General features: G+C 38.1%; 1 protein-coding gene across 7 annotated transcripts in view; it reads left to right on the top strand.

The window, feature by feature from the left end:
* slc6a9 (solute carrier family 6 member 9) overlaps positions 1-19,738 on the top strand; it is a 292,380-nt gene extending 272,642 nt beyond the window's left edge. For all 7 annotated transcript variants that reach the window (XM_069938845.1, XM_069938844.1, XM_069938843.1 and 4 more), the window contains 6 exons: positions 35-272; positions 3,432-3,566; positions 5,831-5,930; positions 8,313-8,413; positions 10,341-10,511; positions 12,828-19,738. In XM_069938845.1, coding sequence (XP_069794946.1) covers positions 35-272; positions 3,432-3,566; positions 5,831-5,930; positions 8,313-8,413; positions 10,341-10,511; positions 12,828-13,061 — 979 coding nt within the window. In that variant the 3' untranslated portion in view covers positions 13,062-19,738. The remainder of the gene's footprint in view (positions 1-34; positions 273-3,431; positions 3,567-5,830; positions 5,931-8,312; positions 8,414-10,340; positions 10,512-12,827) is intronic.
* Positions 19,739-22,826: the final 3,088 nt, after the last annotated feature.

Here is a 22,826-nt window from a genome sequence, read left to right on the forward strand (position 1 = left end):
ATTAACAAGTGACTTGTAATTTCCTCTTTTACAGGGATAGCATCATTATCAGTATCACCAACTGTGCAACCAGCATTTATGCTGGCTTTGTCATCTTCTCCATTCTTGGATTCATGGCTGCTCATCTAGGAGTTGATGTCTCAAATGTGGCAGACCATGGTCCTGGCCTGGCCTTTGTGGCTTACCCAGAGGCTCTGACTTTGCTGCCAATCTCACCCTTCTGGTCTCTTCTCTTTTTCTTCATGTTGATTCTGCTGGGGTTGGGTACACAGGTGAGAGATACATTTCATGATTCCACCTTGAATCGCAATCTTCAATTGGAATAATAAATCTACAGATTTATGAGAAAAGATGTTTAACAAACTCCTCAAAGAAAATTTTTGGAATGCCATATTGGTTTTCTCCATATACTGGAAAGGCATTGATGTTTCAAAGAAATTCAATTACTTAGCTTTTATTGAATATGAAACAGGATATAAAAAATAAGATGTCATCTGCTTTGTCTAAAATCTATGATCCAATTTCAAATCTTTCTCAACAATGCCGCATGTTATAGCAAATGATGTAACAAAACATGCCATTTTCAAATAATGTCTCATACCTCATGCATTAACATACCACATACTAAAATGTTTCAAAATATATTGGGGGTAGATGAGATACAAACTGGTTTAAGGGTGAAAGGGGAAAAGGTTAGAGGGAACATGAGGAAGAACTTCCTTAAACAGAGACAGGTGGGAGCAAGGTAAATGTGGGCTCTATTTTAACATTTAAGAAGAATTTGGCAGGTACATGACAGGATAGATATGAAGGGCTATGGGCAGAGTGAAGGTCAGTGGATCTAGGAAAATAATGATTTAGCACAGACTAGAAGGGCCAAGGTAGCCTGTTCCTGTGTTGCAATTGTTCTATGGTTCTATATTTAGAATTAATCTGGTATAAAAATTGTTTGAATTCAACTCTGCATCACAGAACAGGAGGCAATTCATCCCCAAAATCTGGTGCTTATTGCATTAATGTAATATATATCATAGGTATGGACAATATCTAGGTTACAGATGGGTGCAGTGATGGTCCTTTTCTCTGTACATTGAGGCAAAACCAGATTAGACAATAAAAGGTTTTGCAGCCTGCTAGTATGTCAACTCCAACTGTCGGCTGAAGTGGAAATTGTAAATATCATTCTTGAATACCAGGATGACATTTGGCCTTGACAAGAAAGAATGTTCCTGCTTTTATTGAATCCTCAGCAGGTGATTTAAAATTGATTCTTGGAATATGTTTTTAAAAATAACTGTTAACACATCATACAGACTAAAGATTGCATTTGATTTTCCTAAAAAAACACCGAGACCTCGATTTATAAACAAAGGAGACACAAGGGGCTGCAGATGCTGGAGCCTACAGCAAAAAGAAAACAATCTGCTGGAGGACTTCAATGGAGAAATAAGCATCAGTGGCCGAAGAAGGAACTGTTGATGTTTCAGGTCGAAACCCATTCATCAAGATCTGTCAAACCTTGATAAGGATTTCAACCCAAAACTTTGACAATTCTTTCAAGCTGTTTTTTTTTTTGGACTATTGTAGCTGCTGAACATTAAAATATTAATAAAAGGAATATCATATATTAAAATTATTGGGAACTTTATTGGCCATTTACTCGACTCTGTGAACAGGAACAGGAGCAGTTCTTGAGCCATGAAGAAGACGAAGAAGCAGAAGTGAATACGCCAGTTTTGACAGCCCAAGCAGTAATGCACAACAGCAAAAAATTTCACCATATTTCTTGTCTTTTTAAAAAAATCTTAGCCATAATACAATGTTTATGCAAACCACCAGGTAATACATGACAAGGAAGTTATGTCTGTTGGATTCATATAGTGTATAAATATTGCATTTTGCTGGTATTTATACCGTGAAGGTGGTGAGAAAAAAAAAAAATCAGCCTTTTCTTTGTTAAAAAAAAGAGATTTGTGTTTTTCTCTTTCTTTTCATCAGCCTGGTACTTTCCTTCCGTGGAGATGGAGTGGTACCCAACCCCATACAACAAGCCGCGCTCTTCTGAAAGATTCTCCATGGCTGTGCAAGGCAGTGTGTCAGCCCAGTCAGCAAGGTTGCTTTCATTGCATACAAAAACTGAACCCACCCAGGGAGGAAAAAAACTTATACTGCAGTACCATTAACATGATGCCTGGGCTGAGTCACCATCAACATCATTAACATCTCATTGATACCATGCATAATCCCACTCTTAAACAGGCTCCATTATGGAATGCATAGCTTATTTTTTAAATAATAATTTCTTACTATTATTTGACAGGTATACTTTGGTACACATTGGCATCTTGTGGCTAGTACTGAGGTATTAACAGCTTTTTTCCCTCCCATAAAGCAGAACAGCTGGAGTATTGCATCCACTACCCAGTACCATCTATTGACTAGAAGGGAACGAGGGTGGCTGCAACTCAAAGAGACGAGAAAACCACAGTTGTTCAAATAAGGACAGCAAAGTTTAAGGGGAGCTTGAATAGAGGCATTTTAGACGATGAAGGGATTTAATATATAAATAAGGAGAATCTGTTCCCAGTGGCACACTGGTTGGTCGGTGGAATGCAGTATCTGAAAGAGTGTCAGAAATGGAAACATGACAAATTTTTTTGAATTATGGAAATATTTGAAGGGAAACTCGTTTCAAGACAGTGGGGAAAGGATTGGGGAACAGAATGCTTTCAAAGACCTGGCAGAGGTGCAAGAGTCTGAATGGCATCCTGTGCTATATGATTCTCTGTATAGTATGAATGTAAGGAAATATATGAATTATGAAGGGTAAATATTATTTACCATGTTTAATATTGTATAGGCTTGATAATATGATTTATGCAGAATAATAATGTTATACTATATACTACAATTATTATACATTACATGTAACATTCTATATAGTGCACTTTTTGAGTATTTTGCTTGGTATTTTGCATTAAATATTATAATGTTACATGTAACATTATTTATCCTAAATTCTGTAAAGCAAACACTAAAACAGGACAGGATCTTGGTATAATTCCATCCTTGTAGGAAACCACTATTTACACTGACTTTCAGCTTCATTGTCATTTCACTTCAAAACATGGAGCATCTGTGCTGGAGTTGCAAGCAAATTCTTGAGTTATGACATGATTCAGAATAACAATACTTGGGCCAGAAACCACACAAGAATTAAGAATTGTTGAAGTTTGAGGGATATGTCCCAAGAATTCATTTTGGAGTGACTTATTTCCCTCAGTTATTGAGTACATGACCACCATATCTGATAGTGAATGTATAAAAGATATATACAATAAAGTGTATAATTAGAAAACAATATTTCCCAACAGTGCTGGGTATAGTAAATATTATTCGGCAAAGACTAATGCTTTTTGTTACTTCCCCAGTTCTGTCTGCTGGAAACATTGGTCACTGCTATCGTTGATGAAATTGGCAGTGATTGGATTCGCAGACGAAAATCCTTGGTCACGTTAGCAGTTGCCATTATTGGCTTTTTTCTAGGTATCTCACTAACTACACAAGTAAGTCCATAAAGAATGCACGAATTTCATTACTCTATTTATATAAACAGGAGATCTTTTCTGATGAATTATATTGAAGATTAACTTTGATCCTAGTTAAACTTTTATTAAGTTAAACAAGAAGGTTTGCAGATGCTGGAGTCAAGTGCAATGCACATGTATGCTGGAGAAATTCAGCAGGTCAGGAAGGGTGATTAATGTTTCAGGCTTGTGTCAGTAAATCTAGTCGAAGATCCTAGGTCAAAACGTGTGACCTGCTGAGTTTCTCCAACACATTTATTCATTTAATTTTTATTAAAGAGTTACTAATTACAGTTTTAGTCATGTTTTAGGAATCTCTCTATCCTATAACCAACTAGCGCATGGGTTTCCAAAGTGGTCTAGGGGGTTGATGGGACTATCCAAGGGGTCAATAAATGCCTGGGGGTTAAAAGGAGGTCGATTGAACTTTTGAGGTCGAAAGCTGGGACGTATCTATGGAAAATCATGACTATGGTAGGGTGTAGAGCTCGTCGAAAGAATCAAAGACTTGTTGATCAAAACCAAGGCTTTTATTATCAAAAGACAGGAGCTCTTCACAGGTGGCCGACCAGTCCGGAATGATCTGACTTGGCTAGGGACACAACCCTTTAAGGCCCAGACAATAGGCGTGGCTTAGCTCTCAGCCAATCGCTGTAAGCACAGTCTAGATACAGTAACTATATACACTATGTACATTGGTGATAGATCTGTACTATCACATTGGGTGACTAACCTCTTGCAGGCATTGATGGTCAACATCTTGCGGGAGCTGGCCTTGGTGGCTGCCATGTTATATTTAATTTCAGCCGTCTAATAATAAAGTCGAGAGCTAACGGAAAGATGAGGAATGATGGACAGCCAGCACCAACAACACGTTCCCCCCCCCCCCATCGCCAGGCAGTGCCGCTGCCACCCACCCCCACACCTGGACAGCGCTGCCACCCCCTCCCCGACACCCCCATCCCTTGACATACAAAGAACACTTAGATACCTGAGGGTAGATGAGAGATCAAGGACTCCATCAAGAGGTCGATGGTCTAAAACGTTTTGGGAGCCTCTGAACTAGAGCAATAACTTCATCAAGTATAAAGTCACATAACAGGGTGGGCCAGTTAGCACAGTAATTAGCTCAACGCTGTTACAGCAATAATGATCAGGGACTGGGGTTTGAATCCCGCACTGTAAGGAGTTTGTACATTTTCCCCCCTGTCTGCATGGTTTTTCCCTGGGGACTCAGGTTTCTTCCCAACATTCAAAGAGGGGGTGGTGGGGGGTCGGAGGTTGTAAGTCAATTGGCTGGCATGGGCTCGTGGGCCGAAAGGGCCTGTTATCATGCTGTATGTTTAAAATTAACAGCATGGATCAGTTTCTCACTGTTAATGTTCAGGATGATGTTGGTGCTCCTTAAGCTTTTATGGCCGCATATATCATGATTTTATGTATGGTTATGACAAATTACTTATCCATTGGATTAAAAAATTAAATTGTAATGTAGTTTGAACAATTTTAAAAATTGTGAATATTTATGGGGAGGCTTAACAGATTTGAGCAACAAAATACCCTGCACAAACTTTCTTTCCTTCATGTGCTGATTGTGTAAGTCAGTATCCTATACACTGTGATACACTTGTATGACTTGCTTGCAGGCCAGAAGACATTCTGCATGCATGTTCGTGGCAAATGATGAGCAATTTACAGCTCAGTGTTCTTCCAACTCATTTATCCATCATACCACTAAGAGTCAACTTCCATCTGGTCAGATTAATACATGATGCTGGAGAAATTTGGACAACTTTAAATTTTCACCTAGTCCTTATATATTCTGACCAATTATGCCACAGATGTTTTTCAAACCCCCAACCCCAGCCCCCTCATTTTAAACCTTAAGTGCACTCTCATTTTGGATTCCTCTACACTCAGAAAAAAGACCAATCTAATGTGGGTTTCTGATCCCAAAGTCCTGACTTTCTCCCTCACTTTAGGCTAAATCTGAACTTCATCATCCCTCTCTCCCCAGTCCTCTCTCAAGTTCCCCAGATGGAGACAATCACTGGTCTGCCTCCATTGGCTGAGCAGTGGCAAAAGGAGCAGATATAAGCCATCATTGTGATGAACAAGCTTTGCTCCCTACCCAATGGTCTTTACCACAATTACTGGAGGGTAAAAGAATTTTGAGTTCTATTTATCTCAATAAATTTGTTAAGGTAGAAAATGATTGTTATTATTTTATTTTTCTATCATAGGCTGGTATTTACTGGCTCCTTCTCATGGATAACTATGCAGCCAGCTTTTCACTTGTGGTGATTTCCTGCATTATGTGCATTGCCATCATGTATATTTATGGTGAGTATCAGTAAGGATTTAACCACGTCCAATGCAGCCTAGGCTAATTTAATGTCATTTGGTATGATTTGAGTACATGCAAGAGAACATATATTGTCCATCTTATTATGTACCAGAAGCAGCAATAGAAATTAGCCCAGACAGTATTATATTTAAAATAATATTGTTAATTATTAATTAACTGTAATATAACACATTATCTAATTTATCTAAACTTATCAACTTAACTCCCAGCTATGCGCGAATATACTTGTGCATATGTGTGTAGAATTCCCCAAGCCACTACAGTTCAGGCACAATTCTCGAAAGGCAGTTCGAAGTTCAGTCTCAGAATTCAGTGTTGTCACGCAGGCTTGAAATTGATGCAAAGAAGTTCACAAAGTAGGTGGGAGAGTCCAGGGTGACAGACTTTTAATAAACTCACAAAATCCTTGTTGAGGTGCTTCCAGAGAAATGTCCTTTTCAGACGAGTGGCAATCAAAACTCCCCTTTTATTTGCATAGGGGACAAGAAGCGAATAATTCTCACAAAGCTTCCAGAACCCTTTCGTGGGTCAGTCATTTAAAGTGACCTTCCCTTTTGGTCACAGAGTGGTATACTCATTACCCTACAACATGGAGAAATCAGACAAATTGTCTATTACCACACAAGGCTCTTCAGCACATCAAAGGATGCTTCTCCAAGTGCTGTCTCCTTAAAATGGCCCCTACTCATTCCCCTTTAACACAGAGAAATCAGAAAAATTGTCTATCACCACACAAAGCCACCAGCACAGTATTACTTCCAAGAGCTGTTGCTCCTGTGTAGGCTCCTTAAAATGGCCCCTACTCATTCCCCTTTAACACAGAGAAATCAGAAAAATTGTCTATCACCACACAAAGCCACCAGCACAGTATTACTTCCAAGAGCTGTTGCTCCTGTGTAGGCTCCTTAAAATGGCCCCTGAGCAAACAGTGCACTGTGTCTTGATCATGCTGGTCACATGGTCTCTGCACCTGAGCATTCAGGCTCTCCCTCTCTCCAGAAGTATTCAATTTGAGTACACGCTGTCCTAGTCTGTCAGCTCACAGTCAGTCTCCCAAACTTGCAGCTTGATTTATTCTCTTATTTTTTCTCTATGAAAATGAATTAAAAATTGGAGCATGTAATAATCTGTTCAGGCAGTTTATTTGCCAAAGAAGCAGACATGATGGATTAATTGGCAGAATTAAAAGCAGAAATGCTGGAAACCCTCAGTATCTCTAAGGAGAAATAGTTAATGTTTCAGATATGGGATCCTTTGTCAGTTTTGACATCTGTATCCACAGATGCAACCTGCACAACTGTGTATTTCCATCGTTTTAAAAAAATTTTGTATTCCTAACATCTGCATTAATGACAGAACCGATGAAATAATTACTATTCACAGTTGCCACAATTACCTGAGTCTTCCAAACTCTGGACATCGGACATAAAGTTGAGGGAGGCATGGAGCAGAGATTCTACTCAAATTCCCAATGAAAACCAAGACTTTAAAACTGGGACCAGAGCTTAGCCTTCTGTCCAAGCTGTCAAGAAATTTAAAATAATTTAAATGCCCAACATTAAGATAAATGTAGAGGGTATACGATTAATGTAAATAAAGTTTTAAAAATATATATAATTAAATTAGAAACTTATCAAAGTATTTAATCTCCAATCTCCTGCAGCTCTACACAAAGATCACTTTGTTGATACTTAACACTTTGGACTCTCTGTCTCAGTTTTCCGGGACTACCAACAAATGCTTATAATCCATATCCTGGTTTTATACCCAACCACCTGTTGGTTCATTCCCTTTGTTTACCCAGAGTATATATGATAAAAATGGTCAGAGTCCAAAGGGTTAAAGGACCTGCCTCGTTATCCTGTAAAATCTATCTCTACCAAAATGATATCACATCTTTTTGTCACCTGACTTGTCTCTTCAGTGTACTCTTATATTCCATACATTCTTCAAGGGATTCACTGAATCCCAGCTGCCTATACCCAACCATGCACTTCCTTTTTCCTGAGCAGAACTTCAATATCCCTTGTCAACTAGATTTATCTAAACTTGTCAAACTTGCTCTTCACTCTACCAGGAATATTGTCTCCCTGAAATCTCCCATTTACCTTTTACCTGCAGCCCTACCTTCTTGTTTCTCAACTTTGATGACATCAATGCGTGTAGCTCGCTTCACAAACATACTAACAGAAAATGAATCAAATGCCCTTTGTGAATAACTTACAAAATAAATGAGGTGTATGTCATGCTGGATATGCTCATCTATGTGTACATTTAAGTGTTTCCTCTGGGATATATAATAAAGCATCCCTTATAATTTTTATTGAATTTTTTTTTTCTCTCTTGCCCTTTTTCAGGACATGATAAATATTTCAAGGATGTTGAAATGATGCTTGGCTTTCAACCTCCAATCTTCTTCCAAATTTGCTGGCGTTTTGTATCTCCCAGTATCATCTTTGTAAGTAACTGTTGCATAAATAAAACTGTTTTGAAACAGTGAAAAGCAAAATGTCACATTTCCATGCAGAAAAGTCAATTATCTTAAACACGTTGTGTTAGAACTCTGTTGTTACATTTTCAACAACTAGATTCAAATTCCATCAAGACACAGGTTGATTTTTGTTTTGAAAGCTTTGACATTCATACACTAAATTGTAGTCAACATTTCACATTACAAATTTGAAGTCTGCATAAAAACAGAATGTGAATTTTAATACAAAGATAACTTACTAATGGATACAAGGAAAGTAGACCATTCTGGCAGTACTCTAGGCTAGGCAGCATTTGCATTAGAACAGATGATTGCTGGTTAAGGAATTGTGCATGTCAATGTGATGCTGTGGGGAAGGATTTTAATCTTGAGTGGCTGCTGGATGAGGAATATTATTCAAGCAGATTTGAAAACACTTACCTTGTACCTAGCCTGCATTATACATACTAGGCTTGTGAGATGGGGGCAGGGGGTGAGGCTTGAAATTAAACTACCATAGCCAAATTTACACTGTCTCTCAATTATGTAAAAATGTTCGCTTTGTTCAGTGAGGATCAGCTATATATTACTGTATATACGCGTGTAATAGTCGGTACCATGAAAAAGTCAACCTCCCCCCTATTTTTGGCCCCAAAAGCTGGTGTTTTTCATGATCATATGTAAAAGTACTCCAACCCCCCATTATTTTTGGCCCCATCCGCCCACCCACCAGAGCGTCCAACTCTCACCAAAGCCACGCCCACCAATCCAAGCTCCAAATGCAGACTTAACTACCCAGTCCTACCCTCCTGCACATCCATCTGAGCTCCCAATGCCCCAAACATGGACATCTCCCAGTCACCTGTCCATCCAAGCTCCTGATATCTTGAATGATGCAGGCACTTACCATGATCAAAAGTAATATGCGTGTAATAGTCAACTCCCTAAATTTTACCCTAAAAATTGGTCCACAAAATTAGATTATTACACGTGTATCTACGGTAATTAAAGGGTATTAAAGCATGAGAATAATATGGGAGAATACTATTTTTGTTCACCCAATTATTAACCTTTCTTTGTCTTCCTCTGTTTACATGTTGCATTCACCACATACCATTCCCCAGGCCAGGAAGAGAGTGGCTGCGCTGCTTCCAGGCCTCTGCCAGGGCCATTTATAACTGGCCTTTTGGAGGGAGCAGGAATGGCCCAGGGTGACTCACCTTCTTTTCTCTCTTTCTGCAAACTCTTGTTGATCACTTCCCTTCAAAGCATTGTCAGCATCAGGGGACAATTTGATTTGGTAGCCAATTCCTACTCCAGTGGAAGAATGATAGTGTGCTACAATACCCTGTCCTGGGTGGTTCTCTCCTTTGCATTGGCCACTTGGTGCCAGTGGTAAAGTCAGTGTGCCAATAGAAGCTTGATTTCTTTTAAAAGGATGTGCTACATGAGATGTGAAAGGTGCTGCATAAATGCAAGTCCCTGATCAGTTTACACCAACAAGCTATTTTTAAAGTGCATTCCTTGTTGTAATATAGTTGTTATATTGTGTAATGGCAGCCAGTTTGCACAGGAATAGTTCTCACAAAAATATTATTTGTGAGAAGGAAGGAACTCTCCCTTTTCTACCACCCACTCCTAATAACTAGTACAGGGCTGAACGTGCCCTGGGAGTTGCTTCCAAACATGTCCTTTTGTGTGGCGAACATGATAGAGGATTTTCCAATAACTGAGAACAGTGGCTAGTCACCAGCAGACTGACATAAAGAAACTGAAGACAAAAGAATGCTTTCGAGAGGAATGGCATAAATAAATTAGAATATTTCTCACCATGAAAAAAGGCACTTTATCACAAACTGCATTGATCAGGAATTTAGTTTTGAAGTCCATCATACTTTTATTTGTTCCTTTCTAGTTCATACTGGTGTTCACAGTGGTCCAGTATAAGCCCATCAATTACAATGACTACGTGTACCCAACGTGGGCAATCGCTCTTGGTTTTCTGATGGCCCTCTCCTCGGTGGTCTGTATTCCAATTTATGCCCTTTGGAAGATTTGCACAACTGATGGCAACACATTTTTAGAGGTAAGTGAGCAGAACAGCAACTAATTTAAACCTGTGTTCCCATAACATTCCCTGTACATTAAGAAATGTCAAAGAGCAACAATGTGACAATTTAAAGATGAGAATAGAAAATAGAAAGAAGTCATCTGTGGCAGTCCCTTGGTATTGAGGATGACTTAAACCCACTCTGGTTTTGGAGTTTCCAGGAAGCTTATGAGGCCAAAGTGGGAACTCCAGTATCTTTTACAGATGGGGTAGAAAGTGGATGGTCTATACAGTAATCTATTTATACAGGGCTTTTTTTAAAAATCTATTTATATTTATGGTCCTCATGCACAGACTCAAGATTATCAGTACCACCCCAGTACTTTTCCATTTTGAATAGTCAGGAGACCAAGGTTCCTTAGAGTGGGTGGGGAATGTTTCATTTCTTCCAAGAGACTTTGAGGGCATCTTTTCCTCTGCAGATCTGGTGATCACTTCCTAGACAGGTTGGAATAATGGTTCAATGAGAGCAGGACCTGCTTTAAAAGGCAGGCAATATTGTAGGAAAAAGAAAAGAATTGAGAGATCAAGTTCAAAGTGTAAATCCTGATAAGGAAGGCATTAATTTGAGAAATTTTGGAGCAATTTTATATCAGTTGTGAATTTTGATGTTTTTCTTTTACATGCATTTCTTCTTGATATATCGATCAGTATGGTGCTGGCAATTTGTCACCCTTCACATAGATCAATGGTTTTCAAACTCTTTCTTTCCACTCACATACCACTTTAAGTAATCCCTATACCATCGGTGCTCTGTGATTAGTAAGAGATTACTTAAGGTGGTATGTGAGTGGGGAAAAAAAGGTTGAGAACCACTGCTTTAGGCCCACTTGTACTGAAATATTTTGCTTGAGAAATATTGTCATTGGCCCATTTCCTTTGGAGTTATGAAGCCATGCACTTAGTGAGTCAATTAGGTACGATTAAAACAGTAGTTTTCAAACCTTTTCTTTCCACTCACATACCACCTTAAGTAATCTCTTACTAATCACAGAGCACCTATGGCATAGGGATTACTCAAGGTGGTATGTGAATGGAAAGAAAAAGTTTGAAAACCACTGAACATTATTTATACCATTTAAATGGGTAGAAAACCGCACAATCACTGAGCTACAGCCACAGAAGCAGGTTGTCATTAGTTTCCAAAATTCCATCAAGCTGAATTTCAGACCCTAATTTATCTTGTTCCTAGTGAATATTCAGCATGGGCAGCAAGTTAAGGTGGCAGGCACACAACCACTTTTAGGGGCATTTACGGATGGCAACTAATTGTTGTCTCAGGCTGCGAAGCCCACATCCCTAGAATGAAAAATTGGAAAAAAAATAAACCATACTAAATTTTTAAATTTTTAAATAATTCCATGTTCCTTCCATTCCAAATGAAATCATTTTCACCTTCATTCAATCCCAGTTATTTGGAGATTACAATTGTGGTCATTTATGCCATCTCCATTGTTTGAAAGTTTTATTCCTTTATAGCAAGAAGAATTGAAAGTAAACCAGGAACATTATAGCACTTGTATGAGAATAGAAAAACTATATCGTGAAAGCAAAAGAGAGGAAATCATTAGTAAAACTGTTTCAACATATGTATATTAACTGCAGCAGTAAAGCTGCATTTGGTTAACTTCTTTTTAAAGCAGTATAACCTCAAACTTGGTGAAAATTTCACTCTTCTTGAAGATAAACTTGCAATATTAGTTTACTGCAGGAAATGAATGTAAAGAAATGTGTGCAAGCCAACTTGGCAATCTAATTGTGAAGTGTTCAAGATTCTTCTTCTCAACCTTAGGCAGAACTCATACAGAGAGCATTTGACAGCTTTTAGCCTGTACTTATTGGGATTCAGGAAATTTTTTTTTGGAGGGGGGGATCCTCATTGAAACATTTCAAATGTTAAAAGGAATGGCAAGGTAGACGTAGAAATGTCATTTCCCATGGTGGGAGATTCTAGGACGAGAAGACATAACCTTAGGGTTGAAGGGCATCTGCTTAGAAACAGAGATGCATAAGAATTTCTTCAGCCAGAGGGTGGTATATCAGTGGAATTCATTCCCACTGGATGTTGTGAAGGCCAGGTCATAAGGCAGAGCTCGAGAGGCTCTTGATTAGCCAGGGCATAAAAGGTTGTGTGGAGAAGTCCAGGCAGTGGAGCTGAGTGGGAAAATGGATATGCTCATGCTTGAATGGCAAAGCAGATTCAATGGGCTGAATAGCCTTTTTCTGCTCCCATATCTTATGGTCTTGTAGTTACCAAGTCCAGATTCGCAGGTCTCTCTCTTGCTTTTTCAGCGTCTGAGAAATGCAAATAAACCAAGCAAGGACTGGGGACCTGCTTTACTGGAGCACCGTACTGATCGATATGCTGCACTGGGCAGCTCATCCTATGAGTTCAACCTTGAAATCCAGCAGCTCAATCCAGATAAGGAGCGAGAAAAGGAGCAACTACCAACAGAAAGCTTAGAGCACAACTTCAGCATCCAGGGCAGCAATGGTTCTGCCAGAACACAGAAACCTAATGTGTAGGCAAAATCATTTTTAAAATCAAAGAAAATAATTAATTTGTGGTGGGGGTGGTGATGGCATTTGGGTCATGAAGATAAGCCTTCACCTAATAGTGAAAGGATCTGTCACTATAAATTCCTGACCGAACCATGGAATTTTACAACTAGTCAACACAATTTAATTGTTCTTCCTTCAGGTATCTGCATCCTTTTTTTCTTTATATTCATTTAAAAAATTATCAGTAGAACTTAATATTTAACCTTTTCTTCAACAAATCAATTATTTTTGTTGTCATTTTGCTGAATTCTATCCTTTTTTTTGTGGAAATTACTAGTACTGCAACTGAAATCAGAATTTTCCAGTCCTTACCGTTTTTTTATCTGACTTGAATTTTTAATCAGACATCTGTTTGTGTCTATCTACTCCTCAAAATCATTGCTTCATACACGAATGCATTACACATACATTGCTGAAAAGGTGGAAAGATGGCTTGTGAAGGGAACAAGTTAAAGAACAAGTCCAAGTAACCTATTCTTCACCACACTAAACTATCCCATGGTTAAAAGTTGCCCTAATTCCTTTAGGTTTGTTCCTTATTTGTAAATGTAATTCTAATATTGTTACCATAGCAAGTTGTTTCTGTCAATTTATGCAGAACACAAAAAAGCTATTTCATAAATATTTAAATTGTTTGTACTGGAGCTCTACGCAATTTGCATTGGTTTAGTTAGAACAAATAGAGATAACAACTTTATGGACACTAGTTTCTGACATTTCTATTTGCAAAATATGTCCTTGCCATAAGTTAAATAGCTTCTCACATCTCTAATCGTATCAGACATGCATGTATACACAATATTTGATTGCATTCTTATATCAAGTATTTAATTTTCTACATCATTGACATATTTGAATCTACTGATTATCTGATTTGTTCTGTTTTGGGGAAGTTAAAAAAAACAATATTGTTATTAAAACATCTTAAAGGCAGCAATTTTCTAATGAAAAGTCAATTAAAGAATTTTGAGCTCTTATAATTTAGAGGAACACACCACTTCAGGTAATCAGTTAACACTTTTACCACAGTCCATGTGAACAGTTTTTGGATATGGTGCTAAGTTTACTTTTGTTAAAAAAATATCTTGCAAAAAGAAACAAATAAGATTTCAGAAGTAGTGATACAAAAAAAAACACCCCAAGAAAGAAGAGCCCAGTATGCAGATGAGAGCCATAATGGACACTTTTCTGAGTTTTTAAACCCAGATTCCCTTCAGATAATCAACTTAGTTTTCAAAACCTCTTTTGTTTAGGTCTTTAGCCATACTGGAGAGAGGAGACAATAACATTTTATGCATCATCTTTTACCCATGCCCTGCAAAAACAGAAAAAAAATACCATTTGAACAAAACATTTTGTTACCTATTTATAAGGTAGTCATATTGGACATTCTTGCAACACCCAAAGCTTGTTTGATTCAATTTATAAATGGGCATCTACCATCCCTTCCCAAAGTCTGAGTAAGCTGTTTAAATATTTGTAGGATCCAATTTCCATAATTTAATGCAACAAACACATTATTACTTGTTGAATAGCTTAACCTTTAAAAGGTCTACTTAAGGCAGCTTCAAAATCTCAGAGATAATTAAGGCTGAAAGGATTAAACGTACTTCACTAAATAACCAAAATTACAACACCCCGATCCACCAATCAATCCACAGAAATCATCCATGTCAATTTGTCTTCCATCGATCATGGTTAAATTCACAGGATATAGCTCAAAATAGTTCATACTACCATGAACTCTTTGCCATCTCCCCACTGGTCTCAACTTAAAGGGAAAGCCTAAACCCAATAACCTAAAATTAGAATTACACCCCTGCAAGTCAACTTGACAAGAGAGGTAAACAGTACAAACAGATGATTTAACCATTTTTTTTGAATCTCTTTTTTAAATCAACTCCAACCCTCTTTCTCCACTCCCACCACTGCCAAAATGAAGTCGTAATGAAATGTCACCTCATTTATTGGTGGGTCTTTGAAATCCATGTATAGTTACATTATGTGTCAAATTATGTGAAGTGCTTGAATTGTACAGTGTACATTCCAGTCCCAACTTTACAAATGCAAAAGGGTTTATGCCAAGAGATTTTTGTGCTTAGATTCAAATGTTGATTGAATTGGAATTTCCATTTAATGGAAATAAATGTTCCATCAAGCCTGGAACAAAGTTATGTATATGTCAGAACAATTGCATGATGAAAATGGTCACAATGGGATTTTGTGCCTGGCTGCAAAACACATTTATGTAGATTCCATTACATATGCTTAATAATGTTAAAACCTTGATTCCATGGAAATGTGCAATATGACAAAGTAGATATTACCAATAAGAAGCTCCGCATTCTCCTTACTAACCTTTTCCATGTTTAATTTATGCTAAACCACTCCCACCATTAATTTTTTTGTTTATTCATATTTCTATGGGGTTTAACCTTGGCTGGACAAATTGAGTCACCAGCCCGTACTAATCTAGATCGCACTGTGAATAGTGAACCTATAGCTTCAGAGGCTGAAGATTGAAGGTTTAAGTCCAGCTACAGTAACAAGAATAAATGATTAATACATTATTTTAACACAAAAGGAATGCCATCTTCAGGATGAGATTTAAGACCCGGGACCTGATTTCACTTCCAGGTGGACGTACACAAGTCCAGAGCATTATTTCAAGAAAAAAGAATAAAGAAAATACAACTTCAAAGGTTATAAAATACTTTAGGATGTTCTTGGGCCATGAAAACCACATGAAAAATGTGGGGTTTTTTAATCAAGAAGTGATCAGCATCAGTGTCAATGGTTTCTCACTCTTCAGGGTAAGGCTTGTAATACACACTTCATCCTTGCAGACTGTACAAATGACTCAATCACTTTTAGAAGTAAAAACACACAGAAATGCTGGAGGAACTCAGCCTGTTTCGCAGCACCCATAGAAGGTAAAGACATATTACCGATGTTTTGGGCCTGAGCACTTCTTCAAAGTATAAGCAAAGAAAAGGAAGGTGTCAGAATAAAGACTGAAGAATAGGAGGGGTAGGAGTCTAAACCCACAACAAGGTGTTAAGTGGACATGATAAGAGGAAAAGTGAGAATTGATTTTTGCTAAAAATGCCATACTGAGAAATCACTCCAATCATGCTCTAAACCCAATGGAAAATAGTTTACAAATTACAACCAAAAAATTACACATTTTATTATGCTAAGCTGAATTTACTGTCCCTTAATTCATACAGCAGTCTTAGGAAAAGTATTTTTTCATATGGTTTAGTCAATTGAATGTTATGTTTCGGTCTAAGGAAGTTTGACCCAGATATTTAATTTCTCTGCAGCTTCCTGACCTGGTGACACTAGGCTGCTCTAATACTGATATATTAGTATTAATTAATATTCAGTGGCAGACTTTATTTTTGCTAAAATAAATCTTTTTCTCAATAAAGTAACTAACGCAAAACATCCAATGATTAAGATCAATTCAGTGGAGCATGACTTCTAATAATTTGTTCACACGAGTAAGTGCTTAATAGCTAACGGGCTCATTAAATTGACACAGAGGTCATTGAGAAGTCTGCCTCATTTGTACTCCAGGATAGGTAATTGTTACCCATATAGTACATGTAACCTTTTACCAGTGCCAATGCACCCCATTCATAGATCTCAGAGGCTACTACACTTTTCAATCCAGGTTATTTCAATGTCAGCAATAAATCATTTAATTTAAAAATAAATGGTTTTACTTTAAATGGTTTGCTGCTTGCTTCAAAATAATGATGTTTGCAAGGTCAAAGCTCATGGCTCCCATTATTACATAATGTTGGAAATATCTTTGATATGTGCATGCATTCAGAATGACACACACACTCTCTATCTCTAGATAATGTTTACACTGCTACAGACCTTGGACTGTTCAAACATAGAAAGCATCACAATATCACATGACCCTATTAGTAACACGCAGTATGCTCTCATACATACTGTGTGTAACCCTACAGTGAAATGTTTAAGTTGGGTGACATGGGTGGGGCAGCTTGGAGGTATGGGTGGGTGGGCGAGGGGAGATTAGCTTATGATCTTCACTTTTTTGTGAAGTTACTCAAGCACACAACTTTTATAGTGCAAACAATGATCTGGATTGAGCCAAGTTTCTGGTTCATTTTAATGCTCTTTTTATTCTCTATTCAATCTGCTTTCAGTCCATGCATTTTTTCTTATCTCTCTCCCATGATTGTCAAACCTTTCAACCTTTTGCCTATTTATAGCTGTAAATATGTAGATTTGTAATCTATCAAGTGTTCCATCCCATCTGCGATTGCCCAATTTGTTCACCTTTTCTGAATGGCAAATTCACTCATTAAAGGTTGTTGGGAAAATCTTTGTAACCCGTGCTTCCTTCCTACCTCTGACATATATCTATACAAAATACTCATACTCTATTTAATGCATAATTTGAGTTGAGCACCACCTTTCTTTTCCTTTTAGCTCTGTGTGCTGAAAAATAAAGGAAGGTTTTACTTTCCAATGTGCCAATAGCTCAAAAAGGAAGGTATAATTGTGTACACAGTTTTCTCTTGATCGTATATATTGTTTCAAGTGACTGTAACCTGTAGTCTTATACTTATGAAAGTTTACTCGATTCTTTCAGTGTTTAGAACCGAGAAATAAATATATATATACAGTATAAAAAATAAAAGAAGATACTTACATAAATCTCTTGCAGTTTGGGGTCAGTTGCATAAATCAGTCATTAACAAAAGCTGTAAATCACATCTCAGAATGAGATTGAGTATTGTTTATCTTATTTAACATTTAATACTCTTATCGAAGAGGTGTCATAAAAAATATTGTTTCATTAAATCAATTTTCTCTGCAAGTCAAATGCCATTATAACAAAGTCTGTCAGTATAATTTACCATTGATAATAAATATCCCTCCTCCACCTCTTCCTCTCAGATTCAGTTTGCTGAATCAAATTTCAAGATGAATCTTCAAAACATCAACAACTCATAAGAACTGCATAGCTAGTTTTCTACTGCAAGTGGACCTTCCCAATTATCATTCACCTTCAAGTAATCTGGTAACAATTAGTTTCCCACTCATTAACAAAAAATAGAAATATATGCTTGGGGCTCCGATCAGTCATTCTGAATTATAGAATTTCTCTGTGTTGTGAAATGACTGATGCATGAATTTTCATTGAGGCAAAAGGTTAAAATTGAAAAAAAGAATCCATTTAAACTTTTTTTTTCAACAATTCAAACTGATGTAAGTGGAGGTCTGGCTGTCCTGCCCAATTATCGAAATATCTGCATTTTCCTTTTTTCCTGATTTACCAATAGAATTATTTGCCCAGACAGGAGGTCCAACTGAGTAACTATACTGGCAGCCTGTGCCACACTTTACAATGAGGAGATACTGGTGATTGCATGGAAAATGCCCTTGCTAATGCATCCTAAATATCTGTTTTAAAATAATAATGGGCTGTCTCGGAGTCTAAGTGCACCCTCTGCCAACCAATACAGGCAGAGTTCACCTGATGTCATGATTTGAATACATTAATTCACATTCACTCATACCCTGTGCTGCAGCTGGTTACCACAGTAGAACCCACGTGTAGAAATTCTTATTGATGGTGCAAGAAGTGAAGGGAAGTGATTTTGAGAAATAGGGTAAAAGTCAAAGCTGCTACATTATATCACTTTTAAAAATATCAAAGGGAATTAATTTCTAGCTAAATGACTATCGGGTACAGTATATTTGTGGTTATTGTGGATGAAGACTTCATTTATAGAATGTGCATCAGGCTGAAAGATGTGTTTACTGTAGAGTTTGATGCAGATGTAAAATTGTGAGATTTAGCAGGAAGACGCTTGGGAAATAACAGAACTTAGCCTCGTCAAATTTTTTTCTCATTACATTAAAATATCCATTCTGCCCTAAATTAACAAGGAGATATCACCATCTATTGGTGGTAGTGAGATACGCTCAGGCTGCTCTAGCCCATTCTTTTTCTAAATTTTTTTTATTTTTCACACTATGAACCATACTGACCAAAATACACACAAACATTTCCCTCTTGAATATACACAGTATCATTTTCTCCTAGCCCATTCTTTATGACCATGAAGCAACACTAGGCAGTTGCCCTCAGTTAACATCACATTACATTACATTTTATTCACTTATTGTTTGAAATAGGATACATGAATGGTATCTTTATCATCAATATTTACAGTAGATTGGACCACAAGTTACTTAATTGTTCTCACTGCCGACATAATATTAACATTTACATGCCAAATTCATAACTGTGCTTAATGACATCATAATTGACCAAAACAAAATTGTTATGTTGATTCTTCACCTCACTGTAATAACTATATCAAGAAATGTCAGATTCGTTCAGCTTTCCATGGCTAATTTTATGCAACAGGCCCCATTGGTGCTGAGGGGATAATGTAACAGTAAGAGAATTTGTAGCAGAACTGCATGTTAGCACAATTTTCATTACATCAGATAAGACTGCTGTAAATTTTATTCATTTACAAGCTGAAACCTGGCAAAGCTTTAAAATGGAACCTGTAGATTCCAGAGTATGTTTATTTTAGAATTGGTCTGAAATATGAATTAAAAAATTAATCAACCTACAATATTTGAAATTTGTTTTTTTTAACATTGAGAAAACTTCTCTTCTTTTGTTATCATTAAATCAACTATTTTCCAAAAAGTGTGAAATTAAAACATGCAAAGGTTTCTTCAAAAGAATTCAAAGTATTTGTAGCCATTAATACATAATAAAATTCTAACCTAAGCCATTCCTTCAAATATTCATTAAAAATATGCCTTTTTCCCAGGACTTCATAACTGGTGATTACAATGGAATTGGGTTTCAATACTCCCACTGTGTGGGCTTTGAGGTTAATAGCTGGACTTTAATGATACAAGAACACTGAAGATCCAGTTGCTATGGAGTAGGGATATCAAAACCATCCACATATTCCCATCAACTATGTCAGTGCGTTTAAAGCCATGATTTTGGAAAATGAATTTGTATCTGGCAATCTGTCCAGGAGGAACCTGTGGAAAACCTTGGTGTTATAACGAACATCAAATTAAATGGTCAAAACAGACCTGCCCTCAGAAAGAGAAAATAATCTTAACAGTTTAGTCACATCTTCCATACCAGTGCAGGACAGTTAAAATATTTTTAATTAATTAAAATCTCTGAATGTTTCTGAAAAATTCAACCAAAAATTAAGGTCAAAAATCTTACCAAAACTCAAACTTTAAGGCTATGTGTTGTGGATTGTAGATGGTCATGTGGCTTCTCCTTCTAGAACCTTGTTGGAAGTCAAGTCTTGCCCACAGGTCAGCACACACCTGGCCTTTGGCCCCTTTAATTTACTCATCGATAACTGGGCCAGACACTCCAGCTGATGGTACAGAGCTATCTGCCTCTTCTGGGATGAATCCTAGATCCACTCCAGGTTGGGAAATATGGGCAGCACTGAAGAGTCGTTGGTAAGGTGTACACAGACAAAGGATTGGGAGCTGTAGTATTGTATGTTTCAAAATTACTGTCCCTAGTTTAGTTTAGATAAGAGCTGTGGCAAGGGGTGGCAAGTATCATATGTTGTAATTTGATTGTACAGTTTTCTATCTGTGAGTGGTTGCTGGTGTGTTGTTTAATCCGATGAGTATTTATGTGTGAGTCTTTTACCCCTGTTGCGACTTGCCCATGTGTAAATAAAAACTACAATTCAGCAGTGTTTAAATTTGTTGCCCTTGGGACCCATCGAACTAGCTTCACACAAACAGCCTAAAATATTTTACAACCCTTTGATTTTCTTTTGTGCCCCATTAAACACTCGAAAAATAAATCTAAATTAACTAGTCACTAGTTTAAAAAAACACCAGTTGATTTCAGAAATTCTGAATTAATATATTGCTTCAGCATCTTCTAAATTGTCTTTTCATTTGGGTTTCTTCCAATTCTTTCTATCATATGCAAATTGAGAGATCCCTCTCTGCTCCTAGATTGGGAAAATATTCACAGTCCAGTAGTGAGTCGATGAAAGCAGTTTCCATATTTGCATGTGTATTAAGTCCCAAATTTGCCATTGGGTAATGATGAAGTCTCACACAAATACTTAGCACATGGAAATTTACTCTTATATTCGCCTGATTATCCGCCGTAACCAGAAAGGACATTTTATAAGAGATCCCAAAAAGTTCTATGAAATTAGCTATTCAAATCCCAAGCATTGCCTCTGTAGCATAAATGAAAGCTTTGATGACTGGAGGAGGAACATACGCTTTTATTAGCTTATATCTATGGGTAGGGTTTTACAGTGGTATTTGGAAGGGTTCTGGCTTTAGGTGCGAAACCAAGGTTATATGTGAACAGAGCCAGGAGGTGGAGCCAACCATTAACACAACACACTACCAGTGAATCCCAGTTCACTGCATTCACCCCTTCCTTCAGAATTTAGGGTCTGTGAATGAAGACAGAGAACATGGATTCAGAAAAAAAAGTTGAAAAATATACAGTTATTTACAGGTTTAACTGCTCCGGGGGTCTGGAGATCCTGGTGGAGGGCCTTAGCACCACAGGGCCTTGGACTCCTTGGGTCTGCTAGTACTCTTGTGAGGGACAAGAGGCGGGCTGGGTCTCTGGCTCTACGGTGGAGGGGGATGCACTTTCCTCCTGAACTGGATCCCCTGAGGCCTTGACTGGGGTTGGCGAGAATGAGCACCATGGCTCACAGGGCACGAGGCAATGGACCCCCTGTCCCGTCGGGTGCCAGGTTCTTGATGGAGACTGTGTCCCCCCTGCCATTCGGGTTCTCCACATAGGGATACGCGGGATTGGTATGGAGCAGTTTTCACCCTTTCCACCAGAGAGTTGGTCTTGCTTCTCATGTGCTTCCTGAGAAGGACTGGAGGTTGGGAGTGTAGTTTTCAATGCCGAAATTCTTTTGAAATTGAATAGAAGCTCGTGAGGAGTAGCATTGGTCGTGGTACATAATGGACTGGAGCATCATAGGAAGGACTTCCTGTCAAGAGGCCTTTTGATTTCAGGGCCAATTTGACAGCCTTCCAGACTGTGGCGGTCTCCTTTTCAACCTGCCCATCCCCCAGAGGTTGTACCTCGTAGTCCTGCTGGATGTGATACCCCTCGCCAGCAGGTACTGACATAGCTCGTCACTCATAAAGGATGAGCCCCAGTCACTATGAATATAGCTGGGATACCCAAACAGGACAAAAATGGCATCTAGGACCTTTATGACTGACAAAGTGGACATGTCTGGACATGGAATGGTGAATGGGAAGAGGGAGTACTCATCAATGACAGAGAGGAAGAAAATGTTCCTGTTCATGTAGGGGAGAGGTCCCTTAAAATCAACACTGAGCTGTTCAAAGGGCCTGGATGGCTTGATCAGGTGCGCCTTTGTGGGGCAGTAGAAGTGTGGCTTGCACTCCGCACAGACCTGGCAAAACCTGGACATTTCCCTGACGTCGTCCATGGAGTAGGACAGATTGCACGCCTTGCCATGTGGGTGTTCCCTGGATGGCAGAACTCATTATGTAGAGACCACGGTTGGCTGGTGTGTGCAGAGGCACAGCTTCCTCTGGATAAGGCCAGGAGGGTCATTAAGGGCTTCTGGACAATAGGCAAAATGTAATAATTCTAGGTGAAGAGCTCGATCCTCCACTTAGCAATCTTGTCATTTTTGA

The sequence above is a fragment of the Narcine bancroftii genome, chromosome 5, assembly GCF_036971445.1.
Source record: "Narcine bancroftii isolate sNarBan1 chromosome 5, sNarBan1.hap1, whole genome shotgun sequence".
Classification (NCBI taxonomy): domain Eukaryota; kingdom Metazoa; phylum Chordata; class Chondrichthyes; order Torpediniformes; family Narcinidae; genus Narcine; species Narcine bancroftii.